Source organism: Hyla sarda, chromosome 1 (assembly GCF_029499605.1).
Source record: "Hyla sarda isolate aHylSar1 chromosome 1, aHylSar1.hap1, whole genome shotgun sequence".
Classification (NCBI taxonomy): domain Eukaryota; kingdom Metazoa; phylum Chordata; class Amphibia; order Anura; family Hylidae; genus Hyla; species Hyla sarda.
The window spans coordinates 50,233,249-50,252,552 of record NC_079189.1 but is presented as its reverse complement, the minus strand read 5'-3'; the positions used below and the strand labels follow the sequence as shown (position 1 = coordinate 50,252,552).

Genomic DNA, 19,304 nt, shown 5'->3' with positions numbered 1-19,304 from the left:
AATTTCTCTTGAGTAAGCACATACCTCATATGTCTATGTAAAGTGTTCGGCGGGCGCAGTAGAGGGCTCAGAAGCGAAGGAGCGACAAGGGGATTTTGGGGAGTACATTTTTCTGAAATGGTTTTTGGGGGGCATGTTGCATTTAGGAAGCCCCTATGGTGCCAGAACAGCAAAAAAAAAAAACAAAAAAAAAAACACATGCCCTGCCATTGGTCAGAATCACCTGAATTGACATGCGATTTTCTGCGATCGCCGACATGGGGTGGGGGGGGGGGGGGGGGGGGGTCGATGGGTCTCAGGACAGTTTGAGATGGGTCTCAGGGCAGTTTGAGTGACAGTCGGGAAGTAAGGCGTGCGCTGCCATGCATTTCACTCGACTGCAAATAGCAATCACACAGGTCGCAGGAGAATGATTCGGTACAATCTAAACTTTTAACATGTCTGGGCAACATGTCAAAATATTTTCCACAATACAATAATGCTTTAAATAATAACATTCAGTTACCAGCTTATTGCATGTAGTTTTATACCTTGAACTCTATAATAAACCAGTATACAGTGAGCTCCCCCTAGTGGTGGATGAATGCAGTCAGAATGTATTATTTAACATTCTATGTCGATGCAGAGGATTTGGAACCATGTATTCATAAAACTAAGCTTCAACTGCATACAGCTATTTGAAGAAATTAACCAACAGAGAATATTAAAAGTTATTGTCCCCGTTGTGCCCCCATACAGTAGACAAGTAGACCCGCTCTATACAGGTAGCCAGATAGTAAAGCCCCTATTATTGGCCACTCTGCATTAAAAGTCCTCCCTACACCTTAATAGTGCCCATTTTGAACTATTTTCCCCAATCCCCTAATTAGGTAGGGTCCCCCCTCTCCATAATTTTGCCTTTTTTTTTGCTTTTTATCTCACCTCATTTAGGTAGACATTCCACCTTCCACCATTATTAGGCAGACAGCCCTTTGTAGGTCACAGGCTCTCTCTTCAGGCCTGTGGCCTACAAAGCACACGTTGGGGACATGGCGCATTCACCCTAATGACGTGATCACACTGCACCACACGATGGAATGAGCGGCGGGGGTGGGAGCTGGTGGCTCTCTGCTCTGCTGTTTTTGCGTGTCCTGAATACATACATATTATTGTAATCAGCGATCAGGATCCAGGACAGATGTGTCACCCCTCCCATTACACCTGGTGGCCCAAGTCATTGAACTCACCTGATAGCAGCAGGGCCCCTGCTTCTATTGGTCATGTTTAGTATCCCATCATCAAGATGTAATAGGACTCTCAGAATGATGCTTGTCATGTTCCTTCACATGGTAGGATAACATAGGAAACATAGGGCATATTAGGCCCTATAAACACTATGGAAATTTCGCTTAGAATAGTTTTCAATGGGATTCTGCAGCTCTACGCACACTGCAGAGGTTCCGCAACAAATTCGTTCTTTCCCTGGAATCTACCCGAAAATGCATTGCAGTCAATGGGACGGAGCTTAAAGGGGTACTCCGGTGGAAAACTATTTTATTTTTTTTTTTTTTAAATCAACTGGTGCCAGAAAGTTAAACAGATGTGTATATTACTTCAATTAAAAAATCTTAGTCCTTCCAGTACTTATTAGCTGCTGAATACTGCAGAGGGAATTATTTAATTTTTTCAAACACAGTGCTCTCTGCTGACACGTCTGTCCGTTTTAGGAACTGTCCAGAGCAGCATATGTTTGCTATGGGGATTTTCTCCTACTCTGGACAGTTCAGTGGAAATGTATTATTTTTTTTGGAACACAGTGCTCTCTGCTGACATCTCTGTCCATTTTAAGAACTGTCCAGAGTAGGAGAAAATCCCTATAGCAAACATATGCTGCTCTGGACAGTTCCTAAAACGGACAGACATGTCAGCAGAGAGCACTGTGTTCGAAAAAATAAAATAATTTCCTATGCAGTATTCAGCAGCTAATAAGTACTGGAAGGATTAAGATTTTTTAAATAGAAGTAATTTACAAATCTGTTTAACTTTCTGGCACCACTTGATTTAATAAAAAAATAAAATAAATAACGTTTTCCAGCAGAGTACCCCTTTCCACACGGCCACTACGCATCAATTCTGCTGCAAGAGGTAATTTGATATGAATAATTCACATATTAAATAATATCCCTGAATATGGGCCCTTACAGACAAAATTTTGCCTTCGCATTACAGGTACAAGTCCTGTCCTTATGGTGGGTCTGATGGCCTATAGCACTATTTGGGAAACCCTAACCAAAAGAGAGACTCTTATCTGCAATGTCCTTAATACTTATTCCGTACCCCAAAGACCACAAAAAAGACGACATACGATGGTTTAACAATTCTTTAATTCAAGTGTGCAATATAACCAGGAATCTTTAATTTAACATACATCTTAATATATTCTCTGTTATACTGTGAAAACGAACAATGCTCCGGACTCCGGCGATTTTCCCCCCATCATGGTCCAGGGAAGATTACAAAGTGGTCTGCTCCATGAGAGGCTGGAGGTACATGGGGGTGAGATATGGGTTAGGAGAGAAGGAATGGGGCCCAAACAACATGCAGGAGACTGGATGATGAGATAAGAGCAGTGCAGCTCCCACTCCTATTAAAGGGGTACTCCGGAAGAAAAAACTATCTGCTTTCAAATCAACTGGTGCCAGAAATTTATACAGATTTGTGAATTACTTCTATCTAAAAATCTTAATCCTTCCAGTACTTATCAGTAGAGATGAGCGAACTTACAGTAAATTCGATTCGAACTTCTCTGCTCGGCGGTCGCTGACTTTTCCTGCATAAATTAGTTCAGCCTTCAGGTGCTCTGGTGGGCTGGAATAGGTGGATACAGTCCTAGAAAAGACTCTCCTAGGACTGTATCCACCTTTTACTGTAAGTTCGCTCATCTCTACTTATCAGCTGCTGTATGCTCCAGAGGAAGTTATGTAGTTCTTTCCAGTCTGAACACAGTGCTCTCTGCTGTCACCTCTTTCCGTATCGGCAACAATCTGCAGCAGGAGAGGTTTGCTAATGCCATTTTCTCCTGCTCTGGACAGTTCCTGACAGGGACAGAGGTGTCAGCAGAGAGCACCTGTGGTCAGACTGGAAAGAACTACACAACTTCCTCTGGAGCATACAGCAGCTGATAAGTACTGGAAGGATTAAGATTTTTATATGGAAGTAATTCACAAATCTGTATAAAACATTTTTTTATGCTTGCTATATTTCCTCTATAAAGAGAACGCCATTTTGATTGTATCAAGTAGTTGGCAGACGTTACAGGTCAGGTGTGAGAAAGGCCTCTCTGGCCATGACATCACTTCCTGCTCCTGTGTTCGGCCAGTTTAGGGTTATCACAGGCCCGCTGTAACCTATGAGATAGCTTTTTTTTATTTTTATTTTTTTACAATTTTTTTTATTAACTTTTTAATTTTTAATTAAATTTAAAATAAATTTTTTTTTTATTCTTTTTTTTATTTTCTAATATGTCAAATAAACATAAAAGCTGCATTCCAAGTGGATAGAAGGATTCTGTGTACCTCTGAAAAACACTAAGGTGGTAAGGGCAACCATACCGCATCCTCAGTATATTTCACGAGCTGACACCCAGGGCTACTTGGCCGCAGCCTTGTGTGTGCAGTAAGGTTTGGAGGCTGGATTGCGCACACGCGCGCATTTTGAAATCCATGCGGATGTGGTATGTGTGTGTCAGAAGCAAGAAGGGTTGTTGTGGGCACACCAGGAATGTCTGAACACTACACACAGAAATACGATTTCAAATATGTTTCTCAATGTTTAAAACCCCTGTTATAGGTGCAGGAATATACAGAACCAACAGTGATGGATGGACACCACTGAGTTTGGTCCTTTGGGTTTCATGGTATCCAGAATGTTCGGGGCAGTAGGTGGAGGCTCCTAATGGACGCAGATGTGTATTAGGCTTTAATACCCTTTTAATTTACTTTTTAAAATGTTCAAGGATTTTTTTTAAAGATTTATTCCAGTCTATAAATTCTGGCATATTGCTTGTATGATTGGTGGGATTAAAATTAGGGGGAGGGGGCTGACTCCTGGGACCCTCGGATTGTAAAAATGAAGGGGCAGACAGAATACTGCTGGGCAAGGAACAACAAAAAGGGACACTGCTTAATAAGTGCTGAGGCCGCTTCATTCTCAAGGCTGGTGGGGTCCCCTAATATTCATAAGGTGATGGCACATACTAGCAATATGGCATCACTATTCCAAAAAGTTTTTCCCAACAAGGGTGCCTCCAGCTGTTGCAAAACTACAACACTCAACATGCTGAGTGTTGTAATTGTGCAACAGCTGGAGGCACCCTGGTTGGGAAACACTGCTTTGAAACATGGTAATCTTTATAACTTTGGTCAGGAGAAGATGGTGCCCCATGTTGGATGCAGGGACATGAGAAGGGCTGGAATAAGGAAGAAAAAAAAGTCTGTGTACCTTTGATTCTGGAAAGTGGTGATAACCAAAACCTGTTTCTCCCATGATCACTTTTACTGGAGTTCCCCTTTATAAATTGGGAACACGCTGAACCTGAGGGTGACTGATCCTATATCAACACTAAGCAGGTCATTTTGAAATACACCTATAGGGTTCGTTCACAGGAGTGGATTTATTTGCGGGTTTCCCGCTGCGTATTTGAAAAGGCTCTCCGCGGATGTCTTCCACAAGCCCTATAGCCTTCAATGGGGCTTGCGGCTGATTTTCCGCAGCGGAAATTCTGCTGCGGAAAATCTGTTGCAGACAGCCATGGAGAGCCCCCGCTCCCTTTCAAATACGCAGCGGGTAACCCGCAAATAAATCCGCTCGGCTGAACGAGCCCATAGATATTTTTTTTACTACTTGGGTCATTTTCCCACAGTTTGTGACCTACAAACCTTACCCTATACACCCTAGGTCTCCAAACTATAGCCCTCCAGCTGTTGCAAAACTACAACTCCAGCATGGCCAGCCAGCCAGCGGTTATTACAATGCACAGTAAAAGTTACATATTTATTCTTTAATGTGTAATCCTCACATTTTTCTCAGCCTCCACTTAATACCATGTGAACATTTGCCAACACGCAGGAAGAAAATGCTGTGGAAAATCTAAAATTTTGGTGAATTTTAGTCTGGACAATTAAGCTTTTATATATGTATTTTAAAATACTAAAGAATTATTGCAGATTTTCGGCTTTCCTATCACAATCTATGGGAAAAAATGCCAAATACATCTGCAGTATCTGTGTATCCACCACATAGACCAACATGTTGCGCATTGAAAAATGTAAAAAGAGGACTGCAGCAGTATAGAACTTAAGTGTTTGATCGCGGCGGGTCCGACTGTTAGGACCCTCTGCGATCTCCCATACAGGGACCCCGTACAGGAGATCAGGGGTGGGGGGGTTCCAGCAGTCGAACCCCCTGTGATCAAACACTAATCCCCAATACCGCCCCAGATCTCCTTTAAGGCTACCTAACTATTTATGTTAGTGTTCCTCAACCAGTGTGCCTCCAGCTGTTGGAAAACTACAACTCCCAGCATGCCCGGGCAGCCTTAGGCTGCCCGGGCGTGCTGGGAGTTGTAGTTTTCCAACATCTAGAGCTACCCTGGTTGGAAAAAGCTGCCTTATATTAGGTCTCCAAGAAGTAATCTGACTTGGTCCACAATTTATAATAACATTTCATTTCTGGACACAATATTTAAATAAATAAAAGAATAATAAATTCTGTTTCTGCCTGTGGGGTTTATGTAAACGATTTGTTTTATTTTTCCAGTGTATCCAAGATTCTGCTGTGTTGTGTTTGCAGCTTCTAAGCAGAGCTGTGTGTCTCCATGGTAACAGACTACAAACAAACACAGTGTAGTCTCATTTTGCAGGCACGTTTCACTTTTTTTTTACCTGTAGACCTAGGGGACACCATAGCTGCGACCTAGGTGCACGGAGTCTCTGTAGGTAAGGGGGCTGCTGCCACCGTAAAATTAGCTTCCTACGGGCTACCTACCAGGGACTGGACTGATAAATATCCTGATTTTTAATTCTCTCTCTGTCACACATGCCTAGAACACATGAAAGAAGAAGAAACACATTACATTGCAAATCCTTATCATAAAACACCACAATGGAATTAGTAGAATTTATAATAATAATTTATAATTCCTCATTCTGAATGCATCCAGACCTGTGACTATGCATAATAGCTTTTAAATCGGGATGGAATTTTATTTTTAGTTTTTTTTCCTCTGTTTGGGCCACAGAATGACATAAGCAGACGGTACGGGTGAGATGATGATGATGTAGCAGATTGGTTTTGTATCTGGAGCTGTAGGTTTTACAATTATACATATATTACATGGTATAGAAATAGAAGTTAAAACCATTTATACCCAAATTAAGGAAAAAAAAATTATCAGAAGATTACTGCAATGCCCATCAAACAAAAATGCCCCAATATCTGCCAGGAAAGCAATACAACCCTTGCAGGAGCAGAACTACAACACTGGCATTAAAGCCTGTTACCCTGTCCAACATTATTTCTCCTCCATGCCAGTATACAGGCACGCAAGTCACAAGCCTTTATTACCTATGTAGTCTCCTCCTAAACAAGTCTGTGCAACAGAGAGGCAGTCTATAGTACAGCAGACAGGATTTCCTCTGACCAACTGGTGGTCACTTAGAAAGGAAGTGGAGCCCAAAAAAGACACAGTCTGAACAATACACAAAGTAGTGGGGCTGCAAGCAGAGAAATTGACACAAGTTTTTAATACTCTTTATACTAGGTGTCTGGTGTTAGGCTTCATGATGTCGCCCTCCAATAATACTCTTATATGTGGCTGTCACTACAAGGACTGAGGGCTACGTGCCATTGTCAGGACACTCCACTAATGGATCCTACAAGAAGGTGGATGAGTAAGACGACTGACCGGACTGCTTCATATTGTTTCGTGGTGCAGGTTTTGTGTTGTCGGAGACTCCCAGAAGTAAAAGGTGTAAAGGGACAGGACATTTACATTCACTGTAGTAAAGAAAGGAGAAAAAAAAAAAAATCTATCAGAAGATATTTATAAGAAGCAACATTCAGAGCAAAGTGCGAGTCACAGGGACTCCAGGGTGGGTGGGTGAGGGCCTTGGAGGAGATGTCTTCAGCAGAGGTGCAGGGCCGTTCCCTTGTCTTGCAGTCTTCTGCTCCTGGTGGCTTATACCATCCACACCCATAAAAGTGCTTAGCAAACAGTAATCTTGTGCACGTTCTGTAAGCACGTCAAGAGGCTGTGATAGGGGCTCCCGGGGGCCGCCACCAGCTCAAATACCGACTGAAAGGCTCTGCGGTCCAGTTCTTCATCTATCTGATGCTTGTAAAAGTCTATGGCCACTAAACAGAACAAGTTGATGTCTACAGGCTCCGATTTGCCCATTCTGCTGATCACATGCGGTAAACTGCAAAGAAGGTTAAGGCAAGCACATACATTCAACATGGAGTTTTACCAATTCTCACTTGGTGTCTAGGTGATACCAGTTATGCTATACTGATGACTCTGCACTACAGAGAGCATGATGTGGTTAAGTGGACTTTGACAGCATCTCCTAAGAACAATCCACCAATATTAATGTCAGATCAGTAACCGTTCAACTTCCGACACTTTCTTCAAATGCAATTTCAAGGGAACACAATGTTGCAGCCTCTTCCCTGTTAAGCAGACACAGCTCTATACAATTCTTAGTGGTCGTACCTGGTACTGTAAGCTCTCGAATGGAACTGAGCAGCAGAACCAAGTACAGCAACTACAAAGGATACTGAGCTGTGCCTGCTCAACAACAAAAAGGGCAGCAGTGCTTGCCTCTTCATGAAATAAGCTGTGAGGGTGCTGGGAGTCCAACTCACACTGATCTGATATCCTATGATAGGTTATCAATAATTAAGTCCTGAAAACCACCTTTAAAAAATAAATAAATAAATAATAATAATAATAATAATAATAATTGGGCCCACTAAAAGCACATATCACCTACCCAAGGTTTAATAACAGGAGAATGAAACATTGTTGTTTAATAGGATATATTACAAAGTTTCTTCTATTTACACATGACCGTGCCTATGTAAGGAGGTTATTCGTCAGGAAGGGACCTTTGGCCATTGCACAGTAAATACATTAAAAAAAAAAAAAAAATAAATAAATAAATTTTAAAAAATTTTCTCACCTTCAGCATTCCCACGGTGCCTTTGGTGTCTTGCTCTGGTCCTGGCTGCGGTCCTCTTTCTCCCAAAAATTGTGATGCTTGGGCCCCGGTGTCATACTGTCCCTTATCCAATCACTGACTGTGGAGATGTACCGTCTTAGCCAGTGATTGGCTGAGAGCAGTGTGACTGTCACTTTGGACCCAAGCGTCACAATTTCTTGGAGAAAGCGGACCGAACCCAGGATCGGAGTGGGGTAGAAGCGGCACCGCGGAAATGCTGGAGGTGAGTAAAGGTTTTTTATTTTATTTACTATGCAATGGCCAATAGGTCCCTCCCTGCTGTTTAACCCATTTAAGTTGGTGCTTTGTCTATATAGGGCATGTGACAAAAGCTCGATGACTTACCTAAAACTTGTAAGTTTGACAAAGTGTCAGACTAGATGCACAGACTGGGAATGTAATACTGGCATGCTGTGTCCACTTACAGTATATTCACCCTCATATCAGATAGGGCACATCATTACAAAGATAGACATATAGACCATGAAAGTAAATATCCCCGTATATGGTGATCAGGTGACGAAAGCTACTAATGTTTTACGAAGAAAATATTTTTTTAAGCATTGCCTATGTAAGTACTGATGTAATACTAGCGCTCATGGAAGTGGAGCAAATAAAATATGCATTTTCCTCATCCACAGTGATAAAGCCATAGGAGATATTGACGCGTGGTTAAGAGCATTAAGGATACATTGCAGAGATCCACTTGCTGGTTGAAGCACTGACGAAGAAGCAGGAAAGGCTCCACATCGCCATGGCGACCGGCGTCCTCTGCGTGAAGTTTGAGAGGGACAACATGACCCAATCCCGAACCATGGAAGACTGTCCTGTGGCGTGTAATGTCTGAAACACCTGCAAAGGTAAATGTGGATTGTCAGATAGGTAACGTCAGTGAAGAATGACTTCAGTGCAGAAACATTATATCCATTCTAACCACTGGGTTAGATAAATGGGTGCATAATATACATATTCTTAAGGTGGATTTACACTAATAGGCTATCCTATAAATGTCTGAATGGTGAAGGACTCCTGCTCTGCCATCTCGGATGAGCAGGCAGATGCAGCTGGTAGAATTTGGGATTCTCCACAGTTGGGGATCCCAGGGGTGACCCTTTACCAACTTAGGATATGTCAAATGTTGAAGATGGGGAAACCGCCTTTAAATTCTACCTGTCTGATGGTCACCTCGGTTCCTTTCTGTGTGACACATGAGTAGGAGTACTGAAGTGGTTACAAATCTGTTCTACAATAGACTGCCTCTGTGCCACTCAGACTTGTTTCATGTTCTCACATTCAGACAGCACTCAGTATATGCCAATACTTTACAAGAAATTGAAATGCTTTGTGACAGAACACTCTCAAGACAAGGGGAAATTATATTTAACTCTTCTGCTAGACACTTGGGCTCCATGCCCTCTCCCCCTCTATATCAATCAGTCTGTAATTTAATCTGTGTCACATTCATTGTCCCTGCGTTTGAGTTGTACTTTAACCTTTATCAAATGTAAAGTACCCTGGAACCAAGGGCGTTTTATAAATAATATATAAAAAATATATACATTTGGGGCCATTTAAAAAAGAAAACACACAAAAAAAAAAATCTTAAACCTGGATAACCCTTTAACATAGCTCATGGACAGACATGTGACACATCATGTATGAGAAGTAATGGCAGCATTGCTGGTGGTCACGCAGCCTTCTATATGGTAAGACTGACTAATAACCCTTGTGAGAGCTGGTACTTCGTGTCGCCCAGCTTCTCAGGAATGAGCTAGAACTATGAAATACCACCCCTCATCTAGGATTTTTCTGCTGGAAACCATGCCACTCATTTTTACAGGTTCCTGCACATTGCAAGGAAGGTTGGACCCCCACCGATCATATATCCTAGTGATCTGCCATAATATCCGCTTCAGCTATTAAGACCCTGATTTCAATTTCAGCTCCTAACACTTTGGCCTTGAGGGCTGGTATCCTGGTTCAGGAACGATGCCTCTACTTTGGCTGACTATACATGACTATTTTATCTTACATTTAACCCAGGTTGCCAATAACCTGCATACATGAACCATTGTATATTTACAGCAGGTTGTGCTGTGCAGATGGCAGGCATTCCAGCCAGCACTTGAAGATTTGCCCTTGGCAAACGTGCGCTGGGTGACAGGATAACACTTATACTGTAAATGGTGACCGGGGAGATTAATGTGCTCATATTACAAGACTCCTCGTCTCTGCTGGACTCCCTGCTGACCATAAAACCCACTTATACAGAAGAGGCGGATATTATAGGCTTCACCTCTCCACACATCTTTGGGCTGCAAATGTCATATGCACTGCTGGTCCTTATGGTGATGTGATCGGAATGAATTCTCAGTTCCGATATTTTGATGCAGTCGCTGTGGGCGCCATCAGAGCAGGAAACATGGATGATTAGGATTAAACCTGGACACTAGATGACTGGGCAGAGCTCGGTCAGGACAATCTTAGATGTGCAAAAACATCGCTTTAGCAAAGGCATCTCCTATGTGTTACCTGATAATACTTAAAGGGGTACTCCGGTGAAAACCTTTTTTCTTTTAAATCAACTGGTGGCAGAAAGTTAAACATATTTGCAAATTACTTCTATTAAAAAATCTTAATCCTTCCAGTACTTATTAGCTGCTGAATGCTACAGAGGAAATTCCTTTCTTTTTGGAACACTGATGACATCACAAGCACAGTGCTCTCTGCTGACATCTCTGTCCATTTTAGCAACCGTGCATAGCAGATGTATAGCAGATGTATGCTAAGGGCAGCATGATGGCTCAGTGGTTAGCACTACTGCCTTGCAGTGCTGGGAACTTGGGTTTAAATCCCACTAAGGACAACAATAAATAAAGTGTTACTATTATTATAATAACGTCAGCAGAGAGAACTGTGCTCGTGATGTCATCAGAGAGCATTCCAAAAAGAAAAGAATTTCCTCTGTAGTATTCAGCAGCTAATAAGTACAGGAAGGATTAAGCTTTTTTAATAGAAGTAATTTACAAATATGTTTAACTTTTTAATGCTTACATTCAATGGGGCAGCCATATTGTCTGTATAGGCAATAGATCAGAATTACTTGACTAGAAATTTAGTTTGCAGGAAGATATTTTACATGCCATGTAAGTAACACTTCGATAGCTTTAAGTCAGTGTTTCCCAACCAGGGTACCTCCAGCTGTTGCAAAACTACAACTCCCAGCAGGCCCGGACAGCCAGAGGCTGTCCGGGCTTGCTGGGAGTTGTAGTTTTGCAACAGCTGGAGGCACCCTGGTTGGAAGGCACTTTTTTTAAGCTCTAGAGAGGTTGTCTTCCAATCCTACGTAGATCACTAGGTACACGCTGTAACTTGTCTCCTTCAATAGCAGATTTTTACTCTTCCATAGGAGTGGGACATTTTAGGTAAAATCTAAATTATTATCGTGTAATGTAAGTGGCTGTGCTGCAAAAGAACCATTCTCAGATTTGGCAGGTTGTAATTTACATAGACAAGCTTACACCCCCCCCCCCCCCCCGCCTCTTTTGTATAAAAAGAAAAAGCCCATGCCAGTATGCCCCATGATGAGATTCATCACAATGTCCCCAGCGCTGCTTGTACGATGACTTCTCATTACAGAAACCCAGACACAACCCTATTGTTGGCTAATTGTGAGTGTCTGTCTGGCTTCTGCCTCCTAAAATCTCCTTCACATGACTAATTGAATAATTTAAGGGGGAGAGGGGAGGAAATATTAATACGAAAAAACGTTTTCAGCTTTCATTTTATATATCTACATATTAACATACACACATATACTGTACACTGATCAATCATAACAATCAACCTGCCTAATATTGAGTGCGTCCGCCCCCTTGTGCCGACCTATTGAAGCCTTTGAAGGAGGTCTGTGGTATTTTTAAGATTTTAACAGAAAATACTTTAAAAAGTGGGGGATTCCAGTATCACCAAATTGTATTTAAAAAAAATGATCACCCCAAGATATTTAACTTACTTATATAGTGGGGGATGTCCCAAAACCGATACTGGACATATGCACGAGTACTTGTACTCGTGCAAATGTCCCCGATACCTAATCCAATACTCTCCAAACCTGTTGGTAGGTACCACGGAGGTGCAGTAGACCGCCTGCACTCTCCAAGTGGATCAACTCCAAGAGGGCACAGAGGGTTATAAAGCCCGCTCAGCAGCTGAGCACCCATCATAGCCAGGACCCGTGGCTAATGCTTAAAGGGTACCTCTCATCAAATAAACTTTTGATATATTTTAGATTAATGAATGTTGAATGACTTTCCAATAGCATGTTAATGAAAAATATGCTTCTTTCTATTGTATTTTTCCCGATCAGTCCTGTCAGCAAGCATTTCTGACTCATGCTGGAGTCCTAAACACTCTGAGCTGCCATCCTGCTTTGTTCACAGCCAAACAGGCTGTGAACAAAGCAGGCTGGCAGCTCTGAGTGTTTTCCTTTGTGAACAAAGCAGACTGGCAGCTCGTAGTGTTTAGGACTCCAGCATGAGTCTGAAATGCTTTCTGCCAGGACTGGTAGGGAGACCCCTAGTGGTCATTTCTTCAAAGTGAAAAATTAAATAGAAAGAAGCATATTTTTTAATAACATGCAATTGCAAAGTTATTCTGCATACATTAATCTATAATATAACAAAAGTTTTTTTGATGAGAGGTACCCTTTAACATCATCTGGGTGATTGGCGGTATCAACCCTTTATACGCCGCTTTAGTCCCGAGGTTAACTGCCGGTTAGCTCAGGGATGCTGATTGGGATAACAGTTGTGTCCTGATCAGCTAAGAGGACGGCCAGAGGTCCCTTACCGTGCTCTGTGCCGTATGATCATTGCTCCAATACTGCAGCCAGCCATGGCAGGCAGTAGTAAAGGAAGAAAATAAAAGTAAGAAATGTGATTTAACCTTCCCTAATAAAAGTCTGAATCACCCCCAAATAAAATAATATAAATGAAATAAACATATGTGGTATTGCCTGTCAAAATATATCTTTAATTAAACTGCACAGTCACTGGCTTAAACGTAAAATACCAGAGTCCATAATTGCGTAAAAACTACAGATCACGGTGCACAAAATGAGCCCTCATATATCCCCGTATACGGAAAAAGAAAAAAGTTATAGGGGTCAGAAGAGGTCAGGAGTGGCGCCTAACCTTTGTCCTGGCACAGGCAGAGGAGGAAAGATGCAGGAGGCGAGTGTCCCGTGACTGCCTGTCACCCAGCTTTCCCAGTCTCTTGCAGAGACTATGGGGGAGATTTATCAAAACCTGACCAGAGGAAAAGTTGCTAAATTGCTTAGCAACTAATCAGATCGCTTCTTTCATTTTGAAAAAAATAAAGACGTGATCTGATTGGTTGCTATGGACAACTCAGCAACTATTCCTCTGGACAGGTTTTGATAAATCTCCCCGTATATGTCAGGAGACTGGGAATGCTGGGTGACATGCAATACACAGTGCCCTGTGTGGAGTCAAAAAGTTCAAATAAATAAATAAAATAAAACATTTTATAAAAATGTTTTTAATATAAAAAAGCCCTTCCCCTAATAAAAAACTAAACAAAAAAAAACTGATATCCAGGCACCCATAGTTGCCATTTTCCATTTTGGACCAAATGGGCACACCTATTCTCCCCATAAATAAGCACTGGGCACCTATGACCCAGGTAGTACTTCCTTAGACCACATTTGATAGGTACTAACCACTATATACCAGGAACACCACAATATAGACTCGCTGTTTTGGCGGTGCTCCAACTCAATTGTTTAGCCATTACAATTTGACAAAGTCATTCAGATTCTTATTTATTTTTCTTGCTTACAAAACATCAACAATAAGAATTGACTGTTCTCCCTAATATATCCCATTCCAGGACAGGCATCATTGTCACCAGATCAATGTTATTCCCTTCACTGGTCAATGGTTTTATTGTTATGATTGATCATTGCAATTATTGACTTAATACAGTAGTACTATTCCAAAGAATGGCTGCTGGAGTGGGAGCTTACATCTTTCTGTGCCCAAGCAGGCAGGTAGAACAGAATTACCTTATACACGACGGTAGCCATGAACTGCGGATAGGGCTGCTGGTTGGATAAAAACTCCCCAATGACTTTGTTCATTACATCCTGAGGCGGGAAGAAGTCATCCAGGAACTGAGGGAGGATTCTTGCCACGACTCTAGCCTCAAACGGGAATCCTTTCCGTATCCTGAGATAAAAATGAGATTAAAGTTGTAACTCCAGCGCTGGCTGAAAGAAATTTCCCTTTACAGATAAAATACCAAGCAATTTATGAGGTCTAAACCATTCCTTCTGAAACAATCACAGAGCTCCAGGGTGAGGATTCAATACAGGGAAGGCATCCAGATGTTACAGACCACGATATAGGAGCGAGATGATGATACTTAAAGGGGTACTCCGGTGGAAAACATTATTTTCTTTTTTTTTTTTTTTTATCAACTGGTGCCAGAAAGTTAAACAGATTTGTAAATTACTTATATTTAAAAATGTTAATCCTTCCAGTACTTATTAGCTACTGTATAATACAAAGGAAGTTTTTTTCTTTTTTAATTTCTTTTAATTTCTGTCTGACCACAGTGCTCACTGCTGACACCTCTGTCCATGTCAGTAACTGTCCAGAACAGGATTAAATCCCCATAGAATACTTCTCCTGCTCTGGACAGTTCCTGACATGGATAGAGGTGTCAGCAGAGAGCACTGTGGACAGACAGAAAAAGAATTCAAAAAGAAAAGAACTTCTTCTGTATTATACAGAGCAGCTGATAAGTACTGGAAGATTTTTAAATAGAAGTAATTTACTAATTTGTTTAACTTTCTGGCACCAGTTGATTAAAAAAAAAATATATAAATATATATTTTTTTTCCCACCGGAGTACCCCTTTAACCAGCAAAAAAAAACATCTGTGTAATAATTTTCAAAGCCAGTCAGAACTATTTTCAAGGACTTCTAAACATTAAGGTTAAACTCTTTGGACATCCCACAGACAGTGAATGATGGGTGTGAGCGAGCATGTGTGCAGGGAAAACATGGTCAGGGGCCATCTTTGTTTCTATGTAATTCCTGACAACACAACAACATTTTGTGTAGTCGGCAGGATTACTTCAACAAATTGTGCTGTGAACAGGATTACAACTCCAGAACCACAACATAAGGGAAAATTATCTTGAAATAATCCCTTTAACATCATCACTTTGGTTTCAATAAGGTCCCAGAATGCAAGATCTGCTGTTATATAAAACACTTCTATGAATAAACAATATTTGGAAGCTTAATGATTACTATTATAACCAGCCATGTACCTGTCAAACAGCACAGACACCCGTTCCATGGCGACAATGACAGACTCGCTGTCTGGTGCTGCCGGGCTTGGCTCTGTCGTACGTCCAGGGCTGATCTTCTCTTTCCCTAGGTAAAACAGCAAATACGTGTGAGAACATGTGATGCAAGGAAGTCTTCTCCCCTGGAGATTCGCATGTGCATGTTACCTAAAAGCTAGCAGCATATAAGTACTTACTTAAAGGGGTACTCCGGTGGAAAACTTTTTTTTTTTTTTTAAATGAACTGGTGCCAGAAAGTTAAACAGATTTGTAAATGACTTCTATTTAAAAATCTTAATCCTTTCAGTACTTTTTAGCAGCTGAATGCTACAGAGAAAATTATTTTCTTTTTGAATTTCTTTTTTGTCTTGTCCACAAGTCTTGCTCTCTACTGACACCTCTGTCCGTGTCAGGAACTGTCCAGAGCAGCATAGGTTTGCTATGGGGATTTTCTCCTGCTCTGGACAGTTCCTGATACGGGCATCAGGTGTCAGCAGAGAGCAGTGTGGACAAGACAAAAAAGAAATTCAAAAAGAAAAGAATTTCCTCTGTAGCATACAGCTGCTAATAAGTACTGGAAGGGTAAAGATTTTTTTAATAGAAGTCATTTACAAATCTGTTTAACTTTCGGGCACCAGTTCATAAAAAAAAAATAAAAAAAAAATAAAAGTTTTCCACCGGAATACCCCTTTAAAATTACACATGGATATATTGTAAAGGGTCTAACGCAGTGTTTCCAAACCAGTGTGCCTCCAGCTGTTTCAAAACTATAACTCCCAGCATGCCTGGACAGCCAAAGGCATGCTGGCAGTTGTAGTTTTGCAACAGCTGGAAGCACACTGGTTTGGAAACAGGGATTAAAGAATGTTGCCTTTAATTAGTAAAAATTGACAAACTTTCTATCCCCACAAATAGCAGCTTATAGTCACTTAGGTTAATAATGCCAAGTGGTAAAGTCATGCGCAGTCCATAGAGAAGAGTGTTGCTATTCTTGGTAAAATAAGAAATTCAGACCCTTTTGCAAAATTCTTGGACGCTCCATGACCCCACAGAAACAGGAGCGGCATTATGCTGTATACAATGCGACTCCACAAAACAGTATAGGGGTATTATGATCTAATGGATATGTAACCTAATCACTGGATAAGTGATAAATGCTAGATAAGTGAGGGTCCAGCTGAGCTCAGATATTTTTTATCAGTACCGCAGACCTTGGAATGGTGGGGCAGGGTGCATACTCAACCACTGCTCCATTCAAACTTTTATGTCCAGTCTTGGCCTGGACGTTGACCCCCCACCTATTCAATGGTAAGGTGAAAAATTCTGGAGACAAAATACCCTTTTTTTTTTAAATGCATACCTTTAATAGCCCCCCCCACCCCTGTTTGATGGGCAGTTTAGTGGGTTCATGTTGCATTAATTTTAGTTGGAGTTTGGAGCCTTCAAATTAAAGAATTGCACTTTAATTATGAAGGAAATCAGTGTTTCCCAACCAGTGTGCCTCCAGCTGTTGCAAAACTACAACTCCCAGCATGCCGGGAGTTGAAGTTTTGCAACAGCTGGAGGCAGACTGGTTGGAAAACACTGCAGTAAATAAATCCTAGCTCCGTATACACAGCATTACCAATGCAGAGAAGTTCATACTATCCCTCACCTGTGTACATGCAGGTCAGCATTAGACCTAAAGCAGTCATCGCTCTGTGGGGACTATGCATATTGACTCTGTCCACGCTCAGCTTCACCAATGCTTCGCCATCCAACCTTGAGAGCTGCTCAGACAACAGGAGGCGCTCCAAGCCCCTCAGGACACAGTGGTATACCGTGGAAGGTGTCGATTCTTCACTCCCCGACACCATCACCCCACACATCTGAGGAGAGAGGGCACAAATTGTCAGCTCCAAATAACCAGCTTTCACAATGCATAGTCTAATGCAGTGTTCCCGAACCAGTGTGCCTCCAGCTGTTGCAAAACTACCACTGCCAGCATGCTCGGACAGTGTTCGGGCATGCTGGGAGTTGGAGTTTTGCAACGGCTGGAGACAAAGCTGCAATCCCCACATCAAAAAATTCATTCCGCTGCTGTCTCTCCCCCATACTTTACACAGCAGCTCTGATGATCAGCTTCACTGCTGTATATTAACAAGAAAATCACAAGTCAATGGGGTTTATTTACTAAGAGTGGAGTTTTCTTTGTGGGTTTTGATTCCCGAGAGGTATTTTCCCAAGGTATTTAGTAATGTTTCCCTACATTTTGCACTTTTCCCTAGGTTTTTCATTTTGCACCTGCTCTGATCTGTAGGGTTTTCCTCAGCTCAAATCCTCCACATTTTCTGTGGAAACCTTAGTATATATGTTGGGGTTTTTCAAAACTGTCAGGGACACGCCCCTTTCCCCTATGTCCACACCCCCTTTCCGTTTTTTTCTTGTAAAATTTTTTTTTTTTTTTTTCTGGTCGCAAATTTTGTTGCACGGAACATGTGACACAATTTGGGTGCAAAACCTGGGAAAATAAGAGTGGTGATCACATTAGTAAATAAATCCCAATATGTAGAATGTGAATTCTTTTAAAACAAGAGCAAAATCCCTTTATATTGACAAATAAGGGTATGTTCACACAGAGGAGTTTCCACAAGTAATTGCGCTCGCTTAGTCCTCTCCAATTCATTCAGCAGTGCCAAACCCCATTGATTAGAATTGAATTCCGCTCCTCAGTTAAAGGGGTACATTTAATGAACTGGTGCCAGAAAGTTAAACAGATTTGTAAATTACTTCTATTAAAAAAAATCTGTACCCTTCCAGTACTTTTTAGCAGCTGTATGCTACAGAGTAAATTCTGTTCTTTTTCTATTTCTTTTTTGTCTTGTCCACAGTGCTCTCTGCTGACACCTGATGCCCGTATCAGGAACTGTACAGAGCAGGAGAAAATCCCCATAGCAAATATGCTGCTCTGGACAGTTCCTGAGACAGACAGAGGTGTCAGCAGAGAGCAATGTGGACGAGACAAAAAAGAAATTCAAAAAGAAAAGAATTTCCTCGGTAGCATACAGCTGCTAAAAAGTAAAGGAAGGTTAAAGATTTTTTAATAGAAGTAATTTACAAATATTTTTTACTTTCTGGCACCAGTTGATTTATAAAGACCTGAAAAAAAAATGTTTTCCACCGGAGTACCCCTTTAACCCCTTAAGGACCCAGCCAATTTTCACTGTAGGACCCGGTCATTTTTTGAATATCTGACCACTGTGAGCATTAATAACTCTGAGATGTTTTTACTTTTCATTCTGATTCCGAGATTGTTTTTTCGTGACATATTCTAATTTATGTTAGTGGTAAAATTTTGTCGATACTTGCATCATTTCTTGGTGAAAAATTCCAAAATTTTTTACTTTGAAGCTCTCTGCTTATAAGGAAAATGAATATTTCAAATAAATTATATATTGATTCACATACACAATATGTCTAGTTTTATATTTGCATCATAAAGTTGACATGTTTTTACTTTTGGACGACATCAGAGGGCTTCAAAGTTCAGCAGCAATTTTTCACAATATTTTCAAAATCCAAATTTTTCAGGGACCAGTTTTGAAGTGGATTTGAAGGGCCTTCATATTAGAAATACCCCATAAATGACCCCATTATAAAAACTGCACCCCTCAAAGTATTCAAAA

At 41.2% G+C, this 19,304-nt stretch overlaps 1 protein-coding gene across 2 annotated transcripts in view; it reads right to left on the bottom strand.

The window, feature by feature from the left end:
* Positions 1-5,598: 5,598 nt before the first annotated feature.
* HTT (huntingtin) overlaps positions 5,599-19,304 on the bottom strand; it is a 270,836-nt gene continuing 257,130 nt past the window's right edge. For both annotated transcript variants that reach the window (XM_056555022.1, XM_056555023.1), the window contains 5 exons: positions 17,294-17,507; positions 15,622-15,727; positions 14,347-14,509; positions 8,950-9,110; positions 5,599-7,457 (listed from right to left, as the gene is read on the bottom strand). In XM_056555022.1, the coding sequence (XP_056410997.1) occupies positions 7,244-7,457; positions 8,950-9,110; positions 14,347-14,509; positions 15,622-15,727; positions 17,294-17,507 (858 nt within the window). In that variant the 3' untranslated portion in view covers positions 5,599-7,243. The remainder of the gene's footprint in view (positions 7,458-8,949; positions 9,111-14,346; positions 14,510-15,621; positions 15,728-17,293; positions 17,508-19,304) is intronic.